Source organism: Lissotriton vulgaris, chromosome 11 (assembly GCF_964263255.1).
Source record: "Lissotriton vulgaris chromosome 11, aLisVul1.2, whole genome shotgun sequence".
Classification (NCBI taxonomy): Eukaryota; Metazoa; Chordata; class Amphibia; order Caudata; family Salamandridae; genus Lissotriton; species Lissotriton vulgaris.
Window position 1 is genome coordinate 59,024,547 of NC_141699.1, and position 18,050 is coordinate 59,042,596.

An 18,050-nucleotide genomic window follows, 5' to 3' on the forward strand; every position below is an offset into this window, starting at 1 on the left:
CACTTTGTATGTGGATGGGTCATGTTTTAAATTGCCGAATGGTGATGTGACTACTGCTTATGCTGTTGTGACGTTGAATACTGTTGTTGAGACTGCGAGATTGAATCAGAATTCTGCCCAAGCTGCAGAGCTGATTGCTCTTACTAGAGCGTGTGTATTAGCGAAAGGGAAATGTGTGAATGTGTACACCGATAGCCAGTACGCTTTCGGTGTAGCGCATAGCTTTGGACGATTGTGGCGAGAGCGTGGTTTCTTCACGTCACACGGGACGAAAATACAGCATGGCCAGCTTGTGAATGATCTTTTGGATGCATTGACTTTGCCTGCTCAAGTTGCGATTGTTAAGTGTAGTGCGCATCGTAAAGTGACGGATGATGTTGGTCGTGGTAACGCGTTTGCAGATGAGATTGCTAAGGAGACTGCCCGGAACCTTAGTACTCGAATGTATGTGACGAGTTCGGTTAGGTGGCCTACAGAATCAAGTATGTGTGAGAATACCATAGAGAGCGTGAAAGCAATTCAGAATGAGGCCACCGAGACGGAAAAGATAAAGTGGAAAGAAAGTACGGGAAAGTTGGATGTGAATGGTTGTTGGATTGATTTGTCGGATCAGAAAAGATGGATGTTGCCTGATGCGTATGTGCTGGCCGTTGTGACAATGGCACATGGGTTAGCACATATCAGCGCGAAAGGCATTTGCAAGTTGTTGTCGCCTGTGTGGAAGAATGATGCCATTACAAAGTGTGCTGAACGTCTGGTGAAGAACTGTATGGTGTGTATAATGTACAATCCTGGCAAAGGAACCCCAACTCCCCCTGGCAGTTTTGCTCCTCCTTCGTATCCCTTTGAGGTGATTCAATTGGACTTCATCCATATGGAGCGATGCAATAACTTGAAATATGTTTTGGTTGTGGTTTGCGCATTCTCCCGATGGATTGAGGCCTATCCCCTCAAAGACAATACTGCTTTGTCTACTGCGAAAATTCTACTGAAGGAATACTTCCCTCGGTATGGAATGCCTAGAGTCGTGTGGTCAGATAATGGAAGTGAGTTTGTTGGAAGTGTGATGAAGAGTGTGTGTAAGGGCCTTGGAATTAATCAGAAATTCCATAGCGCCAATCATCCTCAGTCAGCAGGATTGGTTGAAGGGTACAATGGTACCCTTAAACTAAAATTAGCGAAGATTCAGGCTACGACTGGACTGTCTTGGCCCGACGCTTTGCCTCTAGCATTACTGTCAACTAGGGCGACTGTACACTCCCGAATAGGGCTTAGTCCCTATGAAATAGTGTTCGGCCGTCCTGCGAATGTGTGGGGGGTTCCTAGGCCAGGTATATTCGTTGATCTTGAGTATCCGATGTTGATTGACTACTTACATGACTTGACTGCTAAACTGAGGTTAATTCATCAACAGGTTTACGACGCCTTGCCGACGCAGACGGAGGGTCCAGGCCACCAGCTCCAGCCCGGTGATTGGGTGGTTACCCGTAACTTCTCGCGCAAGAAGAATCTGGACCCCCGCTTTGTTGGACCTTTCCAGGTGCTCCTGGCCACGAGGACTGCCGTTCGTCTTGAGGGGCGGAAGAATTGGGTACATGCTACCCATTGCAAACGAGTCCCTATTCCTTTGCCGGCAGACCCGTGGGTAAGGAAAGGCATTGCGTCAATAGAAGCAGAGACATTGCCGGCGTTTGTACCTTTTAGCGACGCACAGCTTGTTGGAGAACCCTCAGCGCAGCAGAAAGCCACTGTTGAAACATTGTCAGTAAAAGACTCAAGACCACATCAACAAACTGATCAGCAGGACGCTGTCTCTTCAACGGATCCTTTGTTCAGCGACCAGACACGTCCCGGGAAACATCGATATTCTTTGCGTTCTCACACTAAGGACAAATAAAGTTTTTCTTGCTTTGCTGAAATTGATACCTGCAATATCTTCGTTTCCCCTGATCAATCTTGAACATTTTGTATCATTGAAACTTGTTTGTGTATATATTAAGCTTCTTCCTTGAATTTTTTTCCTTCCACAGCTGAATTATTGTGCTAAATAAATACATGTTGTGTATTGAGGGCCGTAGGGCCGCGCGCGTACTTCCTTCTGGGCAGTAGGTCTTGACGCTAGGTTTAAGGCCGTCGGTTCCTAGGAACTCCTGGGGATTGACCTTTGCTGCGCAGAACGAAGTGCGTCAAGAAACGTTGCGGACGGTCGTAGGGAAATGGCATTTTCGAAGCTGAACGATTTGGAAGGAGCTCAGGCATATAGAGTCAAACTGCAGAAACTCAGTCGTACTAAATGTTTCGTATTCCAATTGTTTGTATTGTTTTTAACTGCTTCTGTATTCTTGGCGAGTGGGGTGTATTACGCTACGTCTTACTTTTTACTTCCTACCCCTACTCCTACTCCTTACCCTAATCTTACTCTTACTGCTACTACTGCTTCTCCCCATTCCTTTCACATTTTACCGGAACACGAACAGGCTAGACGTGTAGAATTCCGCAACAATTCCTTTATCCAGCTCCTCCATCAGCATCAGTTAGTGGTTAACACTACTAATTGTTGGGTGTGTGGGTTGATGCCACATACTACGGGTAAGGGAATTCCATATCTGGTGTTACCGTATAGTTCCCAAGGGTCGGCTCGAGCATTCCAAACAATGCTTCGAAGCGCACTAGGTTTCCACCCCACTCCAGAACAACGTTCCCCCAAACCTGGTCCTACCTCGTACCAGTGGGTGCTATCGATGGCAATACAGGATTTGGAAGATGAGATCCATGATGCTTTTCTCATCCCTAAGGAAGAGGTACAAGCCTATAGGGTCCTGAGTAGAGGGGAATATAGTATGTTCGCTAATGAAAAGCAGCTTAAATGCTCGTCTCCAATATGGGTCGTACCCCACACTGGTAATCTTTGTCTTGTGGGTCGTGGTTCGCAAGCCTCACTTGGAGTAAGTGCTTGCATTGAAAGTTACGTTCTGCCAATGTCCCCGACCCCTGTGTTTCTGGCTGCCAAGGGTACGTACTTCATCTGTCATGATCGTGCATACACATGGTTGCCCGTAGACTTTATGGGCTCATGTTTTGTTGCAAATCTGTTGCCTCCGACGTTCACTGTAGATGCCGATTATCATAAGATTAGAGTTGTACGAGGCGTAATTAGCGAAGAGGATACTGCCGGTCAAGAGGCAGGAGACTTTTTCAAGGGTTTCCTCCCGTTTTGGGGACCTATGGTTAATAGTAGGAACCTGAGACATTTGACTCGAGTGGTAGAATCGACAGCTAATGTTACTGCCAGTGCCCTTGGTAATATCACCACAGAACTTCAGGCGGAGAGACTTATGACGTTACAAAACCGTATGGTTTTAGATGTCGTCTTGGCAGATCGCGGTGGGGTATGTAAAGTAATCCATTCGAGCTGTTGCATTTTCATACCTGATAATGCTCCTACTGTCTATCAAGCCATCTCGAAGTTGCATAAGATCTCCGAATCCATACACGTGGATGTATGGGGTTGGACGCTACTCGGTTGGTTTTGGGGCCTGATGTCGACTTGGGGTTGGAAGATTCTGATGATCATCGGGGTTGTGGTAGTGTTCCTGTTCACGTGTTGCCTTTGTGTGCAGTGTGGTCCTGCCTTATGTGGCCTCTGTGCTACAACGTGTATGAGACAACCACCTGTTACCAAGGGGACTCGGTCGGACAAGGCTATGCTACAGCGACATCTTGATGGTCTGATGAATATCGATTATGATTCCGACTAGTGCTTGCCTACATGAGGGCAAAAGGAGCGTCTGAGGTTCCGTGACAATTGTAAGTGGTGTTTTCGACTCGCACGAATATGGTCGAGTCTGGTATCTATGAACCGCAAAAGACGAGTTTGGTAAGTGTGCGTAGTTTCGCTGTGCTAACTTAAACCGTTCGTTTGTTACGTGGGCTTTTTTTATCTGTACCCACGGGTTCCATCTTAGATACGACATCCATTTTGTCTCTTGCCCTCAAGTAGTCAGCGAACGGACGCTGTCCGCTTCGCGACCCTGGGACCCCCAAAGATATTTGCGGAAGACACATGTCCTTTGAAAGTGTCTTTATGACGAGGGGGTTGCTACTATAAGGCAGGTGGCGCCGCTCGAGGCTCATCTTGCCGCACGGACTTATTGTCTCAGCCGTGCATCTCATTAGGCACGTCCGTTTGATGCCTGTATCTCGTGCTTCCCGACACCTCCCCTTTTACACCCTTTCCGATCTCCCCACTGTCTCCGTCTTCCTCTGCACCTGTCTTCGTTCCTGTTTCGATCTACTTGATTGCTGATTGGAATTTGCTAATGGTGGGAAGATGGGTTTTTACAGTTGGGAACCGCCAAATGTTTCCGCACTTATGTTCCGGACCTTGTGTGCTTTCAAAGCGACCAAAACGACCCCTCTGGGAGCTAGATGTGGGAACTGAGTTGTAAACCTTTGTGTTCAATGTTAGCCTATGGGTAAAAACTGTATAAAAGGAGCGATCCACATAACCAATTTGAAGCAGTCTCCCCGAACTACACTCGATGTACTTCCTGTGACTTCTGTGTTCCCTGCAGTAAATAAACCTTGACTCTTTGACGCCGAAGGAAGTGTCCCGTGTCTCTGTGACTTGTACGCCGGAACAGGTTACCCACGAAGGTTTCAGGTGTTGTGCCCTGGCACCGCTGGGTCCAAAAGAACCCAGTCCTTCACCACAATTCCCAAAAGAAGAAGAATGATGGTCAGAGAAAACCATGGTGCCAATACTGTAAAAGTAAAACTCACTGGTTTAGTGAGTGCACCAAGAAAGGCACAGCTCCTACCACTACTACCCCTAAGGCACCTGCACCCCATAGTACAGTTAGTAGTGGTATTGCACCCCCCAAGGCTATAGTTGGGTTAACCCTGGGAACTGAAGTGGATTCTGACTTAGTTAGAATACCCACTCTGGCTGTTCTTGTTTGTACTGGGGACATGGATATGACCCCTACTATAAGTCCCAGTACTCTGGGCAAGTACAGGCAAACGCCTTTGATCAATGGAAAATGGCTCAGGCCTACAGGAACATTTTCTGCCAGTGTCACTATGGTGACACCTAACTTTGTGGACCATGAACAGGTAATACTAGGTTAAGACTACCTAGTGACCAATGCTAGCAATGTTACTACCAATCACAGTATGGCAGTTGTTAATTTCTCCTGGGGAGGGGTAACTGGCCTCAAAATGGTTGTAGTTAGTTCAGACCTCCAGGTGGACTGTCTGTTGGGCAATGATTTGAATCCTCCTTATGGTCAGATATGGAGTATAGGACTCATGTGGAAATGTTAGGTTTGTCAGCACATGTCCTTGCTGTGACCAGGTCACAGGCCAAGAAATGCCCAGCTGAACAAGTGCTGGATCCTGGAACAATGGACCAGACACTTCCCAAGAGAAAGAGCAGTAGGGTTAAGGCAGTGCCTTCCCCCCTGCCTCAAGGTGAGGATCAGCCCTCTCAGGAGGCTGACCCAAAGACCCCAGAAGGAACAGTCCTAGAAGAGCTTGAACCTGAACAGGTTGAGTTTCTTGGGACAGGGGGACCTTCCAGGGCAGACTTGAGGCAGGCACAGTTAAACTGTTCCTCTCTTGAACCCCTCAGACAGCAGGCTGCTGCTGAGGCTGCAGGGAATGCTACAGGTACCAACAAGGTGTACTGGGATGATGGACTCATATACTCTGAGGCAAGAGACCCCAAGCCTGGTGCTACCAGGAGGCTGGTTATCCCCTTGTCTCTGAGAGGTTTCCTTCTTACCTTAGCCCATGAGATTCCCCTTGCAGGTCACTTAGGCCAGAACAAGACTTGGGAAAGACCTGTACCACGCTTTCACTGGCCTCATATGTCTGAAGACACAAAAGAGTTTTGTCTCTCATGTGTCACCTGCCAAGCCGGTGGCAAATCAGGTGGCACCACAAAAGCCCCCCTTATAGCACTACCTGTGGTGGGGGTGCCCTTCGAAAGAGTGGGGATTGACATTGTTGGACCAATGGACCCCCCAACAGCATCTGGACACAGAATTATACTGGTGATAGTAGATCATGCCACCAGGTACCCAGAAGCTATTCCCCTTAGGACCACTACAGCTCCTGTTGTGGCCAGGGCCCTACTTGCAGTTTTCACTAGAGTGGGGTTTCCTAAGGAGGTTGTCTCTGACAGAGGTGCAAACCTTATGTTAGGATACTTGACTGCAATGTGGAAGGAGTGTGGAGTGAATTACAAATTCACCACCCCCATCACCCACAGTGCAATGGGCTTGTGGAGAGATTCAAAAGACCCTAAAAGGGATGATAAAAGGGTTACCAGAAAAGCTTAGGCGAAGATGGGACATCCTTTTCCCTGCCTTCTGTTTGCTTACAGAGAGGTCCCACAGAAGGGGGTTGGCTACAGCCCTTTTGAGCTTCTATTTAGGCATCCTGTAAGAGGACCCCTATGTCTTGTGAAGGAAGGATGGGAGTTACCTCTCAAAAAGCCTAAGCTTGACATAGTGGTCTCCGCTCCAGGATGGCAGAGTACATGGAGAAGGCATCTAAAAACCTGGAGGCCAGCCAAGAACTTCAAAAAGCTTGGCATGACCAAAAGGTTGTCCTTACTGTTTACAAGCCTGGACAGAAGGTGTGGGTGTTGGAGCCAGTGGCCCCAACAGCTCTCCAAGACAAATGGTCTGGACCCCATACCATTATTGAACAGAAGGGAGAGGTCACCTACCTGGTGGGCCTTGGAACTCCCAGGAGCCCTCACAGAGTACTTCATGTGAACAGGCTCAAGGCATTTGTTGACAGGGAGGACATGGGCTTGCTCATGGCCACAGATGAGGGACAGGAGGAAGAGAGTGACCCTCTCCCAGACCTGCTCACTCAGAACCCTGATGATGGGTCAGTAGATGGCGTGGTCTTTTCTGAGAGCCTCTCTGAACATCAGCAAAAGGATTGCAAACAAGTTCTTCAATCCTTTAGACAAATGTTCTCGCTGACCCCCAGTCAGACAAACTGGTGCACCCATGAGGTGGACACTGGTGACAGTCTGCCTATAAAGAGTAAAATCTACAGGCAACCTGACCACGTCAGGGACTGCATAAAGAAAGAAGTCCAAAAGAGGTTGGAATTGGGAGTCATTGAACCCTCAGAGAGCCCTTGGGCTAGTCCTGTAGTTCTAGTGCCAAAACCTCACACCCAGGATGGTAAGAGAGAGATGAGGTTTTGTGTAGACTACAGGTGTCTCAATGCTGTCACTAAGACAGATGCCCATCCAATACCAAGAGCAGATGAACTCATAGATAAATTGGCTTCTGCCAAATTCTTGAGTACATTTGGCCTGACAGCTGGTTATTGGCAAATCAGGTTAGCTGAGGATGCCAAGGCCAAAACAGCATTTTCTACCCCAGGAGGTCATTACCAGTTTGCAGTGATGCCCTTTGGTTTGAAAAATGCACCTGCCACTTTTCAAAGGTTGGTGAACCAAGTTCTCACTGGGCTGGATGACTTCTGTGCAGCATATCTAGATGATATTGCTGTCTTTCACTCCACCTGGGCGGATCACCTGATCCACCTGAGAAAAGTTTTGGAGGCCCTGAAAAAGGCAGGCCTCACTATCAAGGCTACCAAGTGCCAGATAGGGCAGAGTCAAGTTGTATACCTGGGCCACCTTGTAGGTGGAGGCCAGGTTCAACCATTGGAGAGCAAGATACAGGCCATAAAGGACTGGGCACCTCCAACCACCCAGACACAGGTCAGAGCTTTCTTGGGCCTATCTGGTTACTACAGGAAATTTGTCAGAAATTATGGGACAATTGTGACCCCTCTTAATGACCTGACAAGTAAGAAAATGCCAAAGAAAGTTCAGTGGACAGTTAGCTGTCAAAATGCATTCGATGACCTAAAGCAGGCCATGTGCACTGCACCTATTCTCAAGAGTCCAGACTACTCCAAACCTTTCATTGTCCAAACAGATGCTTCTGAGTTGGGTGTGGGAGCTGTTCTATCTCAACTGAATATTGATGGTCATGACCAGCCCATTGCTTTTATAAGTAGAAGGCTGACCCCTAGAGAGAAACGTTGGTCAGCTATTGAGAGGGAGGCCTTTGCTGTGGTTTGGGCCCTGAAGAAGTTGAGGCCAAACTTGTTTGGAACTCACTTCAAGATTCAGACATACCATAAGCCCCTCTTGTGGCTAAATCAAATGAAGGGTGAAAACCTCAAACTTCTTTGGTGGTCCATTTCCCTACAGGGGATGGACTTTACAGTGGAGCACAGACCAGGGACTGACCATGGCAATGCAGATGGTCTCTCCAGGTATTTCCACTTAGAACAAGAAGACTCACCTGGTCAAGGTTAGTTTAATGTCCCTAAGTTGGGGGGGGGGGGTATGTAGGAGAGTAGGGTCTGCAATCCTATTGTCACCCCAGATTTTTGCTTTTTGCTTCACTGGTTTACGACTGTCCCTGGCTGTGGGCCTGCTAATCAGACCTACAGCCCAGCTGTTCTCTCTCTAAATTGACATCCATGTACTTTAGGTGCATTTACCAATTGGTATTGGGTCACTCTTGTAAGTCCTTGTACAGTGTACCATAGGTACCCAGGGCATAAGTGAACCCAAGGCCTACCAGGGGCTGCAGCATGTATTATGCCACCCCTGGCTGGCCATCCAAATCTGATACAACTGGCTGATCAATCAGCTGAGGCAAGGTGGTGTAATCACCCTTTGCTTTAGATATAGTATACCTATATCTAAACCTAAAATGGACACATATACTCCTATAAGTCACTCCTATGGCAGGCCTTAACAATCCTGGAGGCAGAGTGCTTGGAATTATGTGAGATAGTGCTCTGGCATGAGCTGAGCCTGTCTACAGGTTTCGGAACCAAGTCCTTTAGCTGTTTCCATTATAACGCTATACCAGATACTCTTAAGTGCATTATAACCCCGCGGTTATTGCTAACTTTGGCATAGCATTATCAAAACAGGTCAAGTAAGGTGTCATACGAATTGGAATACTACCCCCTCGCCAGTTCTAGCGACGGGGGTAGCATTCCACCCTTCTAGAGGGACACGACATGTACCTAACTGTGAACTCCGGTTAAAGTTAACTCGAGCCTCAGCATCACAAAATGGATGCTGCCACCACAGACACAAGTCTGACCTGCTACTGCTGGGAGTCCTTCCAGCGAGGGAGGCTTGGACAAAGGGTTTCCTGCCTTGGGAGGTGCTAGCACCACCCCAGACAGGATTTTGTGTATTAGGTAGGACAGGGCTGAAAGGAATGAGACATGCCTGGGGCACACAAGGTGCCCTGTGCATACACCAGTTCAAACCAGTTGCTGGGGCACTCCAGCCCCAGCTCTGGCGCGAGACCAGACAAAGGATAGGGGGTATAACCACCCCCCTTCCTGGTCCCACCCATGGGAGGGACCTAGTGATAGTGCAGCCCCCTTTAGCAGGATAAAGGTATAGGAGCTGGTCCCATTCCAAATCAGATTAATCCTGACTTGAAACTCTACAAGTAGAAAATCTGGACTTCGGCTTTCTGCTACAGAAAACTGAATAATCTCCCTTGTGGGCAAGGAGTGTCCACCCTGCACAAGCAGGCACCATCAAGCGTCCAGCGGCTTCACTTTGTCGTCTTCCCTCGAGGATCCAGACTTCAGACCCAGATTCCCAGACCTCTCTGACCTCAACTCACATCTGCAGCACAGCTGAGATCCGTGGGTGCGACGAGACACGTGAGACCGGCCATCTTGGAGAAACTGCACTTCGCTTCCAGCACGACTTCTGAGGTAACCTCGACACAGTGCTTTGGGGATTGAGAAGCCCCAGCCCCGAGCAGCTCCTGCACCGAAGACCAGCCCTCCAGCATCCACGAGATCTGCGTGGGGCCCTTCTGCCTGTTTGCTGCTCGATGCTTTGTCTGGTCTCTTGCCGGCTGGCTAGTGGCCTCCTTTACGATGATCCACGACATCAACACCGCTGGTCTGGTTGCCACAGACTAGCCCTTGCTTCCCTGCAAGACGTCCTTTCCACTCATCGCGTGGGTTGCCTTTGCCAAGGCCTGTTGACGCCGAATCCGGAAACAACACCGCCGACAGCGTCAGCCTGCGTGGGACAGCTTGTGCCTCCATCCTGGTTGTCAAAGACACCTCCTGGTCCACGTGGCTGCAGAGTCAAGCGTCCACTCTTCACCTGATCGCGACAATAGCATCTGGTTCCTTCCTGGTTCCACTCCAGTCACTGGCTAGTGACTTTGAACATTGTCCCCTCTGCTTTCAGGTCTTCAGCATTCCTGATCCACCCTTGGATCACACCGGACATCTTCCTCCTGGTCGCCTGCAGCATCTTTTCTTTTAGGCTCCATAGACTTCACCGCAGAAACCCGACACGACTTCGCACCTATGCACCCGCAGCCCGTGGGTGAGGTAACAAGAGCATTTCGGTGCTCAAGGATAGATTGACTCTCCTAGTGTCCAGTTTCACAGTCATTTTAGTCCCAAGTAGTCAGGATTGTCCGTACTCACCTTTTTCTTGAACTGTACTGTCCATAGACGTTGTTACGCATCTCGCGTGTGAGTTCACACTCTGCACACGCGTTCCGTGGGCCTCCTATTACTTACCTAAAGTTAGGGTAGTGTAGTCCCAGTGATCCTACAGCCTCTGGACAGCTCCATTCCTTCTATCGACTTCCTTATACCACTTGTTTAGCATATGGTTTGTTGCGCCCCTAGGGCAACATTGTAACTTGTGCAACTTAACGTATTTTTCTTAAGAGTCTTGTCATGTGCTTAGCCCTCTGATCTCATAAAGAGTTCAGAGGTGTTTGTTAGTTAACAAATATCTTGTTTATTTTCATAACTACCTGTGTGGTGTCCTTTCATTTGGTATTCAAGGGGTTATATGTGGTAAAACAGCTGGCTTCACATGCCAAAAGAGTTTAGCCTAAGACTGCTTTGTCCATGCTACCATTAGGATAGCTGGTCTATAAGGTTGACTTACAACCAATCACCATAAGGGTTGTTTGGACTGATACAAGGTGATCACTAGAATTAGTGAGCATCATATATCAGGCCAACTTCTCACAACGACCCCCTGCTAGCCTGGGCCAGCGTGAGCATCGATGCCACCATCAAGACCATGCACACAATCCACTCCTTCTCTCCGTCAGACCCATTCCCGCACCACATTTTCAACAGAGCAAGCAGCTCAATCGAATGCCACCTGCGCAAACGTTATAAATCTCTCCCTCGAGACTGCAACCTTCCCAGAGATCTGGAAACACACCGAGATCAACGCCCTACTCAAAAAACCTAAGGCAGACCCAAGAGACCTCAAGAACTTCCGGCCCATCTTTCTGCTCCCCTTCCTGGCCAAGGTCATCGAGAAAAACGTCAACAGACAGCTAACCCGGTACCTCGAAGAAAAGAGAATCCTGGACACTTCCCATTCAGGTTTCCACAGCAACCACAGCAATGAGACTGCCCTCATCGCCGCCACCAACGACATCAGGACCCTGCTGGACAGCGGCGAGACCGCAGCACTCATCCTCCTATACCTCTCTGCCGCCTTCGACACCTTCTGCCACCGCACACTAGGTGCATGCCTCCATGCCGCAGGGATCAGAGACAAGGCTCTGGATTGGACCACCTCCTTCCTCTCCGGCAGAACCTAGAGCGTCCCCCTCCCCCCATTCCGTTCCAAAGCCTCCAAGATCATCTGCGGCGTACCACAGGGATCCTCCCTCAGCCCGATGCTGTTCAACATTTACATGGCCCAGCTCGCACACGTAGCCCGACAGGACGACCTCAACATAATCTCCTACACCAACAACAATCATCTGATCCTCTCCCTCACCAAGGACCCCATCACGGCCAAAGCCAACCTCCACAAAGGAATGAAGGCCATCGCCAACTGGGTGAAGACCAGCTGTCAGAAGCTGAACTCAGACAAGACGTAGGTCCTCATCCTCGGCTCCAAACCTTCAGCCTGGGACGACTCCTGGTGGCAGATAGCACTGGGGGCAGCCCCGACACCCATCGACCACGCACTTAACCTGGGAATCATCCTCGACTCAACGCTCTCAATGACCAAGCAAGTCAACGCCGTCTCCTCCTCCTGCTTCAACACCCTCTGCATGCTCCGCAAGATCTACAGATGGATCGCAACAGATACAAGAAAGACAGTCACCCAGGTCCTCGTCAGCAGCAGACTTGACTACAGTTTCACCGTCTACGCGGGAGCCCCGACCAAGCTCATCAAACGACTAAAACGCATCCAAAACGCCTCAGCACGACTGATCCTCGACGTACCACCCCACTGCCACATCACCCTCCACCTGAGAAACCTGCACTGGCTCCACGTCAACTAGAGGATATCCTTCAAGCTCCTCACCCACGCACACAAGGCACTCCACAAGACCGGCCCAGCCTACCTCAACAGATGGCTCTCCTTCTACATCCCCAACCGCCAGCTAACCTACGCCGACCTCTCACTCGCCACTGTACCGCGCATCCGAAGAACAACCACTGGTGGGAGATCCTTCTCCCACCTCGCCGCCAAGACATGGAACACCCCCCCACTGAGCCTACGAGAGACCCAAGACCTGCTGACCTTCAGAAGGATACTCAAAACCTAACGCGTATGTAGTGCACTTTACAAATAATTGATAGTATGTCCGGGGCTGCCTGAAAGTGAAAGTGCGCATGGCAAGGAAAGCATGTTGTGCCTGCAGTAGGAGAAAACCATTAAAGAAAATAGTGCTTACAGACTAAATAAGACTTAATGTGTCACAACAGAAGTAAAACGGCCAGTCCCCATGGGAGGTTACAAATGCAGACAAGGTGGTACTAAGGAGGGACTAACAAGCCTAATAATGACTTGCAAACCAGCGTTTATGAAGGATAATGACACAAGCCAATGACAAATATGGGGAGAGAGTGGGCGGAGCTTTAAAGCCATACTCCAATACTGCATGCATCGCAGCAGCACATGCGTTGCCCAGGATTGACCTAAAAAAAGTGTCTTTGTTTGTTGCAGACATAAATGCGGTAGAGCCTGCCCTGTGCATAACCATGAGGCCGAGGGCATGGTACCAAGAAAAGAGAAGTATACGCATTCGGTATTCCTTTCCTACTTACCATTTGGGAGAGATTATGGTGCAGTGTGTTCAGGAAAACAGCGACAGTATGGCACCGCCTGATGAAAGTGGATCTGATAAAAGAGGGGCAATTATATAGATGTTGCTATGGCTATAGAGAGATCCCGGTATACAGGAGGCAAGGGAGGGGTACAGTAAGGGAGTGGGACAAAAGAAGGAGGCATGATTTAAGAAAGGATGCGGAGGGGTGTGGAAGAAGAGAACGGGTTAAGGAGTAGGAGCCTCTATATTGAGGAGAGAGAGAGAGACAGGAGAGGAAGGAACATAAACGATACCTTTTGTGGCGAGCTGACACCTGTGGAGTACACTGCACATATATATTGCAGTCTGCATAGATGTTATGGGCTGGCACACAATTACAAGTGCACAACGCAGCAAAAAAGAAAACTTTTAACTGTTACACTACATGGGCTAGGGAACATTGCAGCATGCCAGTGGCTAAGGGCAGCCAAACACGCAAAGCTGCTCCGTGGCAGTGAACAGGATGAATTACATATTTTTAATGGATAAACTGAAGCTGAAGCAAGCGTCAGGCTCGGTACACAAGGAATGTGCACAATATAGAAAGGTTGCTATTCTGACGCATGTAATTGCATGGACTGTATCGCTTGTATGGCTCGTGCCGGCACGTGGTTGTCGTACCCTAGGCAGCCAAACTCAGTGAATATCTGAGGTGGAAAAATAAGTGCTGATCCCCAAAAATAAGTGCAGGTGGCCTTCGCCGACAACCAGCCTCTCAAAGTAAATACGGTGGTAAGACAAAACGTAGCAGTTGCTAAGTGAATGTACATGTCAAATAGTAGTATTCTCACGAGCCACGCCTTCGTATTGCCCAAAATGAGCATTCACTATAAAAACAGTAGGCTGCCCACTGTATCGTCCAGGAACCACTGTCATTCGGAAGATTTTAACAAAAAACAGTTCGTCAGCACTTACCTGGCAGACTCCCTGGCTGTTTGGTAGACATTCTGACAGGGCTGATCCGTATCCAGGCTGTCTTCTTTTTAGGTCGAGCACACGCTGTGAGCCGATCTGTTCGTTGTCTGTCCTGCGTGGGTGGGGTATGACTCCTCCCACATTTTGGTTTGGGTGTCATTCATTTAAAACAGTGGTAGCCTGCTAATCCCTACCTGCAACAGTTAACGGTGCGGGCAGCAGGCCAGCGCTCTGACTCCGCCTCAGTTGTGAGATGCAGCGCCGACTGGAATCAGCTGCTCACAGTGAGGGGGCGGGCAGGGATGAGAGGACAGCCCCGGCCCCCGGGCACGCGCGCGCTGCCTCCGTCTTTAATGCAGTAAAAGATAGTCGTGGGGCCTCGCTCTGTGTGTCGACATCCGGTCACACCGCATGTTTCATAACTTACTGCACAGCTCGAGTGCGGAATGCTAACTAACGGCACCCAAAAGCATCGGTGATAACCGAAAATAAAATAAAAAATACACAAAGTACATTGGGTAAGTGCGAACTGATGCTCTCTGAAGAAAAGTTACTAAATGAAATCATTATATCGTACTTTTTACCCGGTGCCTGAAATATGACTTTATTCTTTTCATGTTGATTCAAATGTGCGTTTCTAATGCTCAATTTAATACTGCTCATCTTATCGACTCAAATCATGAAAAGCAAAGCCTGTCACCACTACACGCAGAGCTGTATTGCCATAAAACTGGGATTGTTGAAAGTATGAAACGGTTTAACCCCAAAAACGTTGTCTCTAAAGGCAGTCTGCTTTGGCTGTTTTACTGCCATTAGTCACTTGAGACAGAAAGCCTCTTAAACTTTTCACGTTTGTCTAATTTTTCATTTATTTATTTTCAAACATGAATTAATTCAGGGACACTGTGTATGATTATATGTCAGGATTGAGTAAAGTATACGGCAAGGTAAGGAAAAACGTGTGGCATACATGCAGCAGAACAGCGCTGTGTTGAACAGTATAGCTCACTTCATATTTATTTATTCATTTTCAGGTAGATTCATCAAGCCAAAATCGGCTCGCAAAGGGCCGGATTCTGAGAATCTGGCCCTTTGCAAGCGCTATTTTTGCATTTGGGATTCATCATCCCAAAGGATAAAATCGCAATTCTAGAAATCGCTAAATTGAGATTAATTGCATTTAAGGAATCTCAATTTGAGATTCCTTAAATGCAATTCATGACCCATTTAAAAATTGCGAATTCGCAATCTGGGACCGGTATTCACCGCAAAGTCTACCTATGCAATAAATAGCAAAATACTTTAGTGCATTTTTTAAGCGCATTTTTCAAAGTTTCATGTTGCGCACACACATGCCCTAAGGGCATGTGTGTGCGCAACATATGTGCACACATCAATTTCAGGGGTGCAACAGGGTGTCCTTTGGACACCCCTGCACCCTTGAAATCGCAATCTCAATTTGCGAATCACTAATTGCGATTAGCAAATTGAGATGGTCTCCCCATTCATTCATATGGGCCTCTAGGCCCATAGGAATGAATGGGAAGATATTCCTTAATTGCGACTCGCAATTTGCGAGTCGCAATTAAGGAATTATTAGAAATCGCTATTTTTGAATGGATTTCTTGATGAATTGCATTTTGCAATTCCTTAATAGCTAATCTGTATTTTTCGCTATTAATGAATCGCAAAATGTGTTCTTGATGAATCTGGGGGCTAGTGTCTTACTAGGAAGTGAGTTGGGAATTTTGAGCGCTCTGTTGAATTAACGGTACCGTGTCCGTCGAAATGTAGTAATAGTCAAATAAAAAATTAGCATCACTCAGCACCACCTCAGTGCCACTTCAGCATCTCTCTGCGTTACTCAGTATCACTCAGCTCCACCTCAGCAAACCATAGCGCCACCAAGACATCACTCAGGGCCAACACAGCATCACTGAGCGTCACCACAGCATCACTCGGCGCCAATACAGCATCTCTCTGCGCCACCACAGCATCTCTCAGCGATACCACAGCATCACTTAGCGCCACATCAGCATCACTCAGCGCCACATCAGCCCCACATCAGCATCACTCAGCACTACCTTAGCATCACTCAGCAATACCACAGCATTACTCAAAGCTACCACAGCATCACTCAGCGTCACCACAGCATCACTCAGCGTCACCGCAGCATCACTCAGCACCACCGCAGCATCACTCTGTGTAACCAAAGATCACTCAGCGGCCACAACAGCATCACTCAGGCCTACCACAGCATCACTCAGCGTCACCACTGCAACACTCAGCACTACCAGAGCATCACTCAGCACCACCACAACATCACTCAGCACCACCACAGCATCACTCTGCGTAACCACAGCATCACTCTGCACCACCACACTATCACTCCGAACCACCACAGCATCACTCTGCACCACCACAGCATCACTCAGCACCACCACATCATCGCTCAGCACCACCACAGCATCACTTAGTGTCACCACAGCATCACTCCGTCGCTCAGCCCCACCTCAGCATCACTCAGAGCCACCTTAGCATCACTCAGTGACACAACAGCATTACTCAGCATCACCAAAGCATCACTCAGCATCACCACAGCATCACTCCATCACTCAGCGCCACATCAGCATCACTCATCGCCACATCAGCAATACTCAGCGCCACATCAGCATCACTCAGCGCTACGTCAGTATCACTCAGCGATACAAAAGCATTACTCAAAGCCACCACCGCATCACTCAGCGGCACCACAGCATAACACAGTGCCACCCCAGCATCACTCAGCGTTACCACAGCGTCACTCAGTGCCACCACAGCCACAGCATCACTCAGTGCCGCCACATCATCACTAAGCATCACCACAGCATCATTCCATCACTCAGCGCCACTTCAACATTACTCAGCGCTACCACAGCATCACTCAGCGTCACCACAGCATAACTCAAGGTAACCACAGCATTACGCAGTGTCAACACAGCATCACTCAGTGCCACAACAGCATCGCTCAGTGCCACCACAGCATCACTCAGCTCTTCCTCAGCATCATTCAGGACTGCCTCAGCATCACTCAGCGCAACCTCAGCATCACTCAGGGCCACCACTGCATCACTCAGTGTCACCTCAGCATCAGTCAGCGCCACTTCAGCATCACTCGGCACCACCACAGCATCACTCAGTGCCACCTAAATGGCAGAAAGCATCATTCATGGCTACCACAGCATCACTCAGCGCCACCACAGCATCACTCTGTTTCACCACAGCATCACTCCTCGTCACATCAGCATCACTCAGCGCAACCACAGCTTTACTCAGCACCACCATAGCATCACAAAGCGCCACCACAACATCACTCAGCACCTCCACCCCATTACTCATCGCCTCCACAGCATCCCCATTTACTCACCTAATCACCACTTGGCATCTCCACAGCATCACTCAGCACTACCACAGAATCACTCAGCGCCACCTGAGTGCCCCCACAGCATCACTCTGCACGACCACAGCATCCCTCTGCGTGACCACAGCATCACTCAGCTTCACCACAGTATCAATCAGTGACACCACAGCATCACTCAAGGCCTCCTCAGCATCACTCAGCTTCACCACAGCGTCACTCAGTGCCACAACAGCATCACTCAGTCCTACCACTGTATCACTCAGTGTCACCTCAGCATCAGTCAGGGCAACCTCCGCATCACTCGACACCGCCACAGCATCACTCAGTGCCACCTCAATGTCAGAAAGCATAATTCATGGCTACCACAGCATCACTCATGGCCACCACAGCATCACTTGGCGCCACCACAGCATCACTCCGCGTCACCACAGCATCAATTAGCATTACCACAGCATCACTCAGCGTAACCACAGCATCACTCTGCTCCACCAAAGCATCACTTTGAGCCACCACAGCATCACTCCGTGCCACCACAGCATCATTAA

At 48.9% G+C, this 18,050-nt stretch overlaps 1 protein-coding gene across 3 annotated transcripts in view; it reads right to left on the reverse strand.

Annotated features, from left to right (window-relative positions):
• LOC147678958 (allantoinase, mitochondrial-like) overlaps positions 1–14,378 on the reverse strand; it is a 394,121-nt gene extending 379,743 nt beyond the window's left edge. The window contains exons 1-2 of one of the 3 annotated variants that reach the window (XM_086942693.1): positions 14,106–14,244; positions 13,150–13,222 (exon numbers count right to left, since the gene is read on the reverse strand). Coding sequence is in view for 2 of the 3 variants with exons in the window: in XM_086942692.1 (XP_086798818.1) it covers positions 14,106–14,265 (160 nt within the window). In the remaining variant the exon portion in view is untranslated. Of the gene's footprint in view, positions 1–13,149; positions 13,223–14,105 lie in introns of all 3 variants that reach the window. The other 2 variants (XM_086942692.1, XM_086942694.1) reach the window with 2 other exon arrangements.
• Between the last annotated feature and the right edge of the window lie 3,672 nt (positions 14,379–18,050).